The following is a 10,860-nucleotide window of genomic DNA, read 5'->3' as shown; positions in this document are numbered from 1 at the left end:
TCAGCGTAAAGTGCCCCCTGCCCACACGTCTGATCTGTAGTCGCCACCACTAGCTAGGTTTGTGGGATAGTGCAATCGGATTATGACATGTTAACTCGTCAGTGTCAGAAGCAATTCCCTCAGAGGGGCTGTCAGAATCTTAGAGTTAGATGGGACCCTCAGGGACCCCAGAGAAAGGGCCTAAGTCCGCTCTGATTTGTGCCGGTGACCAGCCAGCAAGTGTGAAAAATCAGGACACGTTTTTTTTTGTGGGGGGGGGGTATAGTTGCCCCTAATATCAGGCCATCTGTTTTATGTCAGTGTAACACAATGGACTTCAGTGCCAGTTGCTGCTGCATTACACTGGCCTCAGCTGTGGAGACTTGAGCGTAGGGCTGAGACTTATAGGTGGGGCTCTACCAAATTCATGGCCATGAAAAACGCTTCATGGACCATGAAGTCTGGTCTTCTGTGGGCTTTTACCCTGTACTATACAGATTTCACAGGGGAAACCAGTGTTTCTCAAATTGGGGATTCTGACCCAAAAGGGAGTTGCGTGGGGGACACAAGGTTATTTTAGGGGGGGGGTCGCAGTATTGCCACTCTTACTTCTGCGCTGCCTTCAGATCTGGGCATCTAGAGAGTGGTGGCTGTTGTCCAGGTGCCCACCTCTGAAGGCAATGCCCTGCCAGCAGCAGCGCAGAAGGAAGGGTGGCAATCCCATACTGTGCCATCCTTCCTTCTGCCCTGCTGCTGGTGGCATTGCTGCCTTCGGAGCCGGGCTCCCAGCCAGCAGCTGCTGCTCTCCGGCGGCCCAGCTCTGAAGGCAGCAGCACAGAAGTAAGGGAAGAAGTACTGCAACCCCCCCAATAATCTTGTGACCCCCCAACTCCTTTATGGGCCAGGCCCCCTAAAATTACAACACTGTGAAATTTCAGATTTAAATAGCTGAAATCGTGAAATTTACTATTTTTAAATTCCTATGACCAAGAGATTGACCAAAATAGGTGACCACTCTTGGGATGAACTTGGAAACTCTGACGCCAGATTTTGTAGAATCAGAGAATCTCAGGACTGGGAGCCCCTGAGAGGTCACCTGCACACAATGTCCCTTTCCAGGGGCATCCCGGATGATGGACTATAAAATGAAAAGTTTTAAACATCCTTTAAAATGTAATGATGGAGGAAAGTTACAATTCCCGAGCCCCAGCAATAATGCGCAGAAATTAGCTCCAAGGAACTATGGGATTTCTTGGGAATTTTTCTCCCCTTTCAAAAGCTGCCCTCCCACCCCTCCACTGGTGGCATTTTAAAATGTCTGCTCACCACAGTCCGCTTTTTGTGCAGAGGGGCAGCGTCTGGCCTGTGACAGAGATCCTGAAACACGCACACACGCACCACCTGTACTGGGGCAAACTTTGATACGGGCACGAAAGGGTTATTTGGGCACGAAAGGGTTATAGCCTGCTTTCCATGGCGTTAACCTTTGCGCTGGGGCTGGCCATCCGTGAAACAGAGACAGGCTGCAGGTAAAGGAGGCTGCGGGTTTTTCTCCTCTTTCCAGCCTTAGCCTCTGGAGGGGCTGCAAACAGCTTGCCTGACAACTGTACAGATTTGGTTCGGGGGTGGAGGGGCCTCTACATCCGGGCTGTGCAAACGGAGGAAATATCTGCTGTGTGCTGAGAGCTTTGCCGAAGAGGCCCCGCTCCAGGGGCAGAGAGTTTCCATGCAGCATTGTGCAGGCTACGCAGAGCAGAGCTCCTCCATTTTGTTTTCCCACGGAAGGCTGGCTCCTGCCCCTGCTCTTCCCCCTCTGATCTCTGGGGAGGAGGGCCAGTAAAATGGAACGCAGACAAATGGAGTTTAGGGAACGAAGTGTCCCTGTAGCTGCTTTGTTCCTGATGGGGCCGGGACCTGCAGAGAGCGTGAGCGGGGCTCTAATTCCAGGGGGGCTAAAGAGTTCAATCAGCACAGCAGCCACAAGACACTGCAGTTAAAAGCAACCCCTAAAGAAACTAAAACGGAGCGTATACGGCAGGGTATAGGTTCATAGAGTCCAAGGCCAGAAGGGACCATTGTGATCATCGAAGTCTGACCCCCCGGCTAGCCAGAGAACTGCCCCAAAGCAATTCCGAGAGCAGAGCTTTTCGAAGAACATCCCACGCCCCTAGGCTCCTCCGTCTATGCCAGCAATGGCTCCGGCTGCAAGGCCTGACTTTCTCCGGGGAGGGCCCCAACTAAGCCCCTGCCAGCTGCCGTCCTGCTGCAGCCAGCGGCGTATTAACGCCTAGGCCGACAAGGCCTAGGCCTAGGGTGGCAAATTTGCAGGGGTGGCAAATTTATAATAGCAGCCAGAGGCTGCTTCCCCCGGTGCCGGGTCGCGCCCTCCGCCCCTGGCCCCGCCCCAACTCCACCCCTTCCCCGCCCCCATTCCCCGCCGCCTCCCTGCCCCTATTGGTCCCCTTCCCCAAATCCCCGCCCCAGCCCCGCCTCCTCTCCTGAGCGCACCGCGTTTCCCCCCCTTCCCCCCTCCTTCGGGAAGCTGTTTCGCGCACAAGCCCTGGCAGGGAGCAGGGGGAAGCAGGACCCGGCGGCGCGCTCAGGGGAGGAGGTGGAGTCGGAGCGGAGGTGAGCTGGGGCGGGGGGCGGCAATTATTTCTGGGCCTAGGGGTGGCAAAATCATTAATCCGCCACTGGCTGCAGCGGGCTTGTTTGTGAAGGTAGATTTTGTCCACAAGGGGGCAAAGCTTAGGGGAGGAGCAGTCTCTATGCCAGGAGTGGGCGAACTTTTTGGCCCGAGGGCCGCATCGGGGTTGTGAAACGGCATGGAGGGCTGAGTAGGGAAGGCTGTGTCTCCGCAAACAGCCAGGCCCCCACCCCCTGACTGCCCCCCTCAAAACCTCCGACCCATCCAACTGCCCCTGCTCCTTTCCCCTGATGGCCCCCTCCCGGGACCCCCCACCCCTAACCGCCCCCTCTGGCAGGGCCAGCTCCAGGCACCAGCTTTGCAAGCAGGTGCTGGGGGCGGCATTCAGAATGGGGCGGCCGGCCGTGTCCCGCGGCGGCCATTCGGCGGCAGCCCTGCTGCTCTTCCTGCCGTGGCAGCTTTTGGGCGGCAGCCCCGCTGCTCTTCCGGGCACGGCGGCAATTCGGCGGCGACTGGTTGGGGCGGCAAAATTGGTAGAGCTGCCCCTGCCCCCCGGGATCCCCCACCCCCTATCGAACCCTCCCTGTCCCCTGACTGCCCTGACCCTGACCCACACACCCGCCCCCTGACAAGCCCCCTGGGACCCCCGACCCATCCAACCTCCCCACACTTCCCCTGACTGCCCCCTCCTGGGACCCCTGTCCCTAACTTCCCCCCCAGGACCCCACTCCCTAGCCAGCCCCCCCTGCTCCCTGTCCCCCTCCTCCTGGGACTCCCCCAGCCCCCCCGGGATCCCACCTCCTATCCAACCCCCCCTGCTCCCTGTCTCCTGACTGCCCCGCCCTGAACCTCCACCCCATCCAACCGCCCCTGTCCCCTGACTGTCCCCCAGGACCTCCTGCCCCTTATCCAACCCCCCCTTCCCCCTTACCATGCCGCTCAGAGCGGCAGGACAGGCTTATTGGAAAGCCTGGGAGGTGGGCAAGCACAAGCTGCTGCCGGCGTGGCTGTGGGGGAAGGGAGACAGTCGGGGAGGGGCCGGGGGCGAGCCTCCCTGGCCAGGAACTCAGGGGCCGAGCAGGACGGTTCTGCGGGCCGGATGTGGCCTGCAGGCCGTAGTTTGCCCATCTCTGCTCTATGCTCTCTGGCCAGTACAGTGCACGTAGATAGCAGTGATCATAAAGCACTCCCCTTGGCCTGTGCAGTTAGGGTGACCAGACAGCATGTATGAACAATCAGGATGGGGGCAGGGGGTAATAAGTGCCTAAGACAAAGCCCCAAATATGGGGACTGTCCCTATAAATTCAGGACATCTGATCACCCTAGGTGCAGTGTGCAGTGAACATGTGGACAGTGCCCCCCTCCCCTCAGTTGGTGCAGTGAGCACAGAGATTGCTCCCTCTCCACCTGGGGCACCGGGTTAACATAAGACTGGCCCTACTGGGTCAGACCAAAGGTCCACCCAGCCCAGTATCCTGCCTACCGACAGCGGCCAATGCCAGATGCTCCAGAGGGAGTGAACCTAACAGGTAATGATCTAGTGATCTCTCTCCTGCCATCCATCTCCACCCTCTGACAGACAGAGGCTAGGGACACCATTCCTTACCCATCCTGGCTAATAGCCATTAATGAACTTAACCTCCATGAATTTATCCAGTTCTCTTTTAAACCCTGTTATAGTCCTAGCCTTCACAACCTCCTCAGGCAAGGAGTTCCACAGGTTGGCTGTTGCGCTGAGTGAAGAAGAACTTCCTTTTATTTGTTTTAAACATGCTACCCATTAATTTCATTTGGTGGCCCCTAGTTCTTATATTATGGGAACAAGTAAATAAAGACTTTTGTTTCCATCTGGTTTAACCACTGCAGAGAAAGGAGACTTGAGAAAGGCAGGTGAGGAAAGGTGCAAAGCAGCAGAGGGTGGAGGAGCCTGGGGGACCAGAGTCCAGCAGGCGAGCTATAGGGAAGGGATGGCTGCGGAGAAGAGAAGTGGCAGGATGGACCAGAAAGCAGGGAGGGGGATACGGGCAAGACAAAGGATAAGAAGAGACGCTGCCTTGCAGAGGCTGAGAGAAAGGCCAGCAGCAGGAGGAAGTGAAATCACAAGGAGGAAACAGACCAGCTCAGGAACAGAAAAGGGAGAGAGAAAGATGGGGATTCAGCCCCATCTCCTTTGTGTCAGTCTCCACTAGAGCAGCAGCTGCTCTGGCCAGGAGGGGCTAGAGCAGCACAAAGCCTGTGGCAGTCCCAGCAGGAGGCCTGGATTCCCCACCAGCTGCTGAACCTGGGAGCAAACATCCACGTCCAGTAGGATGGGAAGTGGCTGGCAGGGGCTCTGCTCAGGTAGGACTTTGTCCCTGAACTTGACTTTTTCCTGTGAACTGTAAGGACGCTGGAGAAGGAGGGCGATTGCCAGCTGTGTTTATGGGACTGTTCTGTTTCCTCGGCCCAGGTGATTTTAGAACCATTGCTGCACTCCACAGTGGAGTTGTGCAAACCAGTCCAATTCCAGTTCATCCAGAGTTGGGGGATCTCTGTGGTGGGGTTTGGGACATGTGGTTTCATGGCTCCTTCCCCAGAGCTTCACCTCGCATTGCAGGCTCAGGGAAAGCCCCATGCTCCAGAGAAAGCTCCTAACAACGTTCTGTCAGAAAACAAAAAAGGGAAGAACTGTTCCCAGGAGCGGGGAACACACACACACATGGAGCAGGGCAAGTGGGCAGGGGAGGAGCTGGCTAGGAAGCCAGGGAGAAACGAGCTTCCTCGAGGGACAATTTTGAACGGATGCCTTATCCGTCGCAATTCAAAGAAGGATACAGCTGCGGGGGGCAGTGCATTCCGGACTCTGAAATGCAGGTGTGCTCGGTATAGGGTGTGCCTTCGTGTCCTCTCTAGCCGTGTCAGTGTTTAGATTTTTGTGTTTCACTGGACAACACGAGCCCCAGTTAGATATCACTGCAGAGAGGTGGGATGGGGGGAAGGGACTGGTGCCACCTTGATGGGGAGTCTCCACTGTGACAATGGCTGGGCTACTACTCAGCATCCACTTGGAAAATGATTTCCTTCCATCAGAGCCCTGGAGTGGCAGGTGTGAGCTGACAGGGTGGGAATCACACTCCAGGTGGACCGGCTGTGCTGTGTGTGTTACTCAGGCGAGTTACTTGCCCAGGAAATGCTCTCCCTGCCCTGCCAGGACCCAGGGCTGCTGCTGCCAGGATTTGACTGAAGCAGATGTGCCGATCACAGTTTCTTCGCTGTTTCAGGCCCTGGTCACATTTGAAGACATCGCTGTGTATTTCTCCTCGGAGGAGTGGGAAGAGCTAGCGAACTGGCAGAAGGAGCTGTACAAGGACAGGATGAGGGATAACTATGAGGCTATGATCTCTCTGGGTAACAGTGATCGTTCACCTATTTCTAGAAGAAAAGGAGTCCTAGTGGCACCTTAGAGACTAACCAATTTATTTGAGCATAAGCTTTCATGGGCTACAGCTCACTTCATTGGATGTAGCTCACGAAAGCTCATGCTCAAATAAATTAGTTAGTCTCTAAGGTGCCACTAGTCCTCCTTTTCTTTTTGAGAATACAGACTAACAGGGCTGCTACTCTGAAATATTTCTAGAAGCTGCATGAACTTTGAAGGGCCCGAGTTAGCTTCAGCTCAGATTTGCTCTCATGCCTTTGAAATGCTTAGCAGAATTACAAAATACTGTGGTGGTTTTAATCATTCTAGCTCTGTGTGTGATAATACTATAGCGCCTTCAGCTTTTACAGGGAATATGCCCTGACCCCCCACCTTAGAATCATAGAATATCAGGGTTGGAAAGGACCCCAGGAGGTCATCTAGTCTAACCCCCTGCTCAAAGCAGGACCCATCCCCAACTAAATCATCCCAGCCAGGGGGCTTTGTTAAGCCTGACCTTAAAAACTTCTAACAAAGGAGATTCCACCACCTCCCTAGGTAATGCATTCTCGTGTTTCACCACCCTCCTCGTGAAAAAGTTTTTCCTAATATCCAACCTAAACCCCCCCCCTCTGCAGCTTGAGACCATTACTCCTTGTTCTGTCATCTGCTACACTGATGCTACTCCAGATGTGGCCTCACCAATGTCGAATAGAGGGGAATGATCACGTCCCTCGATCTGCTGGCAATGCCCCTACTTATACAGCCCAAAATGCCATTGGCCTTCTTGGCAACAAGGGCACACTGTTGATTCATATCCAGCTTCTCGTCCACTGTCACCCCTAGGTCCTTTTCTGCACAACTGCTGCCTAGCCATTCGGTCCCTAGTCTGTAGCGGTGCATTGGATTCTTCCGTCCTAAGTGCAGGACCCTGCACTTGTCCTCCTGGACTCTGCACCTTCACTTGAGTTATTTGATAAATTTCCCTTCTTGAGATCCTGGGGATAACATCTGGGCCCCCGAACACGTCCAGACAGGGCATCAGATTTTCCCACAGTGCTCCTGCCCAGGAGCACGGTACCAGCACCACTGTGTGTGTCACAGAGCACTGGCAAGGCAGCGCTAACAGGAAGATCCTTCCCCTTTTGGGAACAGAGAGATCTAGAACATCAGCACTCCAGCACCCGTTCCCTGGATATCACAGTCAGCGCGTAATCATCGTTCTCCCCCCGCAGACTGTGCTGCTGCAAACCGGACATCATACCCCAGATGGAGCGAGGAGAGGAGCCGCGTGTCAGTGCTCACCGGGACTCCAGGGACAGATGAACATCCGCAAGCGAGTCGGAAGCTCCCTGGGGCAGGGGGAGTGCACATATTCACCACCACAGCGCCCCCTGTCATCAGGGCCTCTCATTACAGGGATCTTCACCGCTAGAGCCTTGCGAAGGCCATCTGCCTTTGCGCACAGTCAGCCCTCCAGGAAAGGAACATCTATTTCAGAGCCCTTTCAGCTACAGAACATCCATCCAACAACCCAGGTGCCTCAGCAAATCAGCCCGTCCTCTGGGCTCTGTCTTCAGTCCCCTTTCTGGGGCCACTCTGGAGTCTTTGCCCGGCTCCAGTACAGAGCCTTCCTGAGGTATTTGTTCTCCTGCCGTCTCTGGCTCAGGCCGCTTCACAAGAGTCCATTTTGGGTCCCCCTCTTCCCCGCCCCCGCCCCCACCCCGCCCCTGACTGAAGGTCTCAGCTGTGTATTAAGTTATCACCTGACACCTCTTAGTCCCACCCCCTCTGGCTGTGAAGCAACCATTTAATTATGACACAGGTGTAGTAGCTGCAACTAACTGGCTTTTAACCCGTTCTAGCCCATGATGGGGTTTCACCCCGTCACAGGAAGGGACCATCTTTGTTATGTGCTTCTACAGCTCCTTGCCTCATAGTCCATGACCGGGGCTCCTGCATACAAATAAATAAATAGTATAATGTATCCAGAATGACCCCCCACTCCAATGTACATCTACAGTTCCATGCGGGAGGTTAGTAGCAAGCAGATTTCATATTTTCTTGGCAGACATCAATCATCTCTTTCCACTCTCCCTGCCCCTCTGCATTTTGTCCAGCTAGTTTGTGAGCATTCGGCTGTTGCAATTGAATTGGTATCTTCATCTCTCTTCTCTGGAGGGCTCACAAATACTTTGCCCCAGACAGAGAACTTCCCTGGTGGTGGCTTGATTCACAAGGGTCTCTCCTACTTTGCTATCCTGCATGGACCACTTTGTGAGAGTGTCTTTCATGGACCCATTTAACCTCCCACTCTCCCAGCTCTCCACTCTTTGGTTCTCAAATTACGACGTTCTACGGACCACAGTTTGCGAATGACTGAGCTGAAGGTAGAAATGGCTCCTGGGGCATTTTTTACATACTCATCCATCCTTCCCAAGTGAAGGTCTCAGAATATCTTCTTGGGGAAGTGGAAATTACTGTAAAGACTTATTCTGAATGAATTGCCTGAAGGGGCACAGTTTCTGAGCTCCTCCTGCTCTGTCCCAGACACGCTGATGTTTCAGACTTCGGCCTTGACTTACTGCAGTTCCTTGTTGTTCACATAAAGTTGATTTTTCAAGCTATTGCTCTGTTCGTTGGGACACAACGGGTCAGATTTTCAGAAGGTTTAACACGGTTTTGTGCCTACACAGATCCATCATCTGCTGACACAGCTCTGAATACTGCCTTCACATCCTCACCAGCTGGGCCCTCTCCTGCATCCCTGTCGTCTGATCCCTCCTCCCACAACGTGGACCTCTCTCCATCCCCTGTGCATTCCACCAGCCTGTGGATTTGGGAGGCACACCTAGGGCACACAGACCAGGGAGACAACAGCATGGGCATTGCCGAATGCATAGAGAGGCGTGGCAGTAGGTCTTCCTGTGCACTCAGTGGGGCAGTCCACAGCCAAGTGGAGAGGGAGGAGAAAGCACTGGACAGGGCGTTTTGCCCACCTCCAGCCTCGCCTGGCCTACATCCACATTCTGAACGAATCTATGTACCTGGGCAAGTCCAGACATCTGAATCTGCTCACACAAATCAAGGATCTGAGAATAACACAACTATGTTCAGAGCACAGAGAACTGAGCATCCTGCCTCTGTGCACAGTCTGGAGAAGAAATTGGGCAGCATCATCCAGGAGATGCGGATGGCAAGAATCCACCTGGGTAGCATAGCTGGCTCTCTGCTGGCTTTGTCCTTAGCATTCCTGCCAGCTCCTGTGGATAGCACAGGTCCATAGGAGATAATCTCAGAGCAGCATATTCTCTTAGAAACTTCTTCTGCATTCTCACACTCAAAGCTGTGAAACAGAGAAACAACCTCTCCCTTCTTTATTTTCTCTAAAAGCACGTGTTCTATTACATTTTTATGCATTTTTTTTAAATAAAGACATTAAATATTAGTATTTTTTCATTTAAAAAGGCCTGTTAACATATTTATGTCTTAACACTTTATTCCTCTGTTTACTAAACTTTATTTAAAAGGCCCTAAATGTTTAAAAAGCCTATTTTCTTCTGAAAAATGTTTTTTCTAACCCTAAAATTTTTTAAATGGCTGTAAATGTGAAAAAACACACAAGCAGCCATAATGTGCCCCATGAAAAAATTAAATTAAAAAAATCCAAAGTGGCCATGATGCCAAAAGCTTACATGTTCAAAAATGAGACCTGAATGGGCCATAAACCAAAAAGGGGGCCTGGAAACCAGTCAAAATGTATATGGTGATGAAATGTATAGAGCCCTTTACTTTCATTCTCCTCTTGTGTTCCAAGATGGCAAATGTGGAATTAAGGATGCCAATCTCAGAGTGTACAACATTCTGTTTCACATTTGTGGAAAACTAAGTACAACTACCATGATGTACTCTAAAGTAACAGTTAAACTTGGCAGTAGTCTTTATATTATTTACTCCCGGGGGAAATCTGTGCTACTGTGCATGTGCATAATTAATTAATGAGCCATGCATATTTTTAATTTTTTGCACAGAAAGCTTCTGCTGAAATGTTAGTGTACTTCTGCCTTTTGCCTATCAGAGGGTGTTGTGGCCATAGAACACAGTAGCAGCTCCTGGCTAGCTAGGGAAGAGAACGCACCTGGCTTCTTCATAGCACCTGTCAGACCAGGTCAGGAGACAGGGGCTATGGGGAAACAGACAGCATGGGGTGGGTGGGGGGAGGGTCAGACAGGGGCTCATAAGGGCTAGGGGGGAGGACAGACTGGGGCAGAGGCTGAATGTCATGCCCCTTCCCTGGTGCCACCCCTTCCAATATATGGTCATGTTCTGTTCTGGCGGGGTCTTGGGTTGATAAGACCACCTGTTTTGTACCTGATGGGAGCGGTAAGGAGAGGGCTTACTTGTGGCCACGGTCACTTTCTTGCAGACTCCATATCTCTTCCTTGCACCTTCCCCTCTGTTCCAGCTGCTTGGTTACCATTACAACCCCTTGCTTGATTAGGTTCCCTTATCTTCTCTTGTTACTGAAAGGCAAGGCTAGCAGCTTCACAGGGGTGGGGTGGTGTTTGTGTGTGTGCACACGCAGCCTTGTGCTTTCACTTACATTCTCTTGCTTGCTTATTCAGCCTGTTTAAATTAAAAGCAAGGCCAGAAGCAAGATTATTATTGTTTAGTTTTTACCCTATTTACTTCACATCCTCCTAACAGCGGTCAGCCAGGGCCTGCATGGGGGAAGATCCCTAACAATCCCTCTCCCCCCCCCCACCAAAAAAAAAAAACCAAAAAACAAAAAAAACCCAAAAAACCTGTTCCATACTTTCCCCACCAATACCCAGCA

General features: G+C 52.6%; 1 protein-coding gene across 1 annotated transcript; it reads left to right on the top strand.

The window, feature by feature from the left end:
- The first annotated feature begins 5,016 nt into the window (after positions 1 to 5,016).
- On the top strand, positions 5,017 to 10,241 carry LOC125623120 (uncharacterized). Its single transcript, XM_048821974.2, has 2 exons — positions 5,017 to 6,013; positions 8,720 to 10,241. Exons 1-2 carry the CDS (start codon positions 5,644 to 5,646, stop codon positions 9,307 to 9,309), a joined length of 960 nt encoding a protein of 319 aa, XP_048677931.2. The 5' UTR covers positions 5,017 to 5,643; the 3' UTR covers positions 9,310 to 10,241.
- Positions 10,242 to 10,860: the final 619 nt, after the last annotated feature.

The sequence above is a fragment of the Caretta caretta genome, chromosome 15 (genome assembly GCF_965140235.1).
Source record: "Caretta caretta isolate rCarCar2 chromosome 15, rCarCar1.hap1, whole genome shotgun sequence".
In the NCBI taxonomy this organism is placed as follows: Eukaryota; Metazoa; Chordata; order Testudines; family Cheloniidae; genus Caretta; species Caretta caretta.
Note: the sequence above shows the minus strand (reverse complement) of the source record. Positions and strands in the feature narration are given on the sequence as shown.

What these genes read in the sequence shown, in the direction of transcription:
- LOC125623120 (XM_048821974.2), top strand. Translation starts at nt 5,644, where the DNA reads ATGGCTGGGCTACTACTCAGCATCCACTTGGAAAATGATTTCCTTCCA. An exon ending in TGAGGCTATGATCTCTCTGG is followed by an intron (nt 6,014 to 8,719) that starts GTAACAGTGATC and finishes GTGCCTACACAG; the next exon opens with ATCCATCATCTGCTGACACA.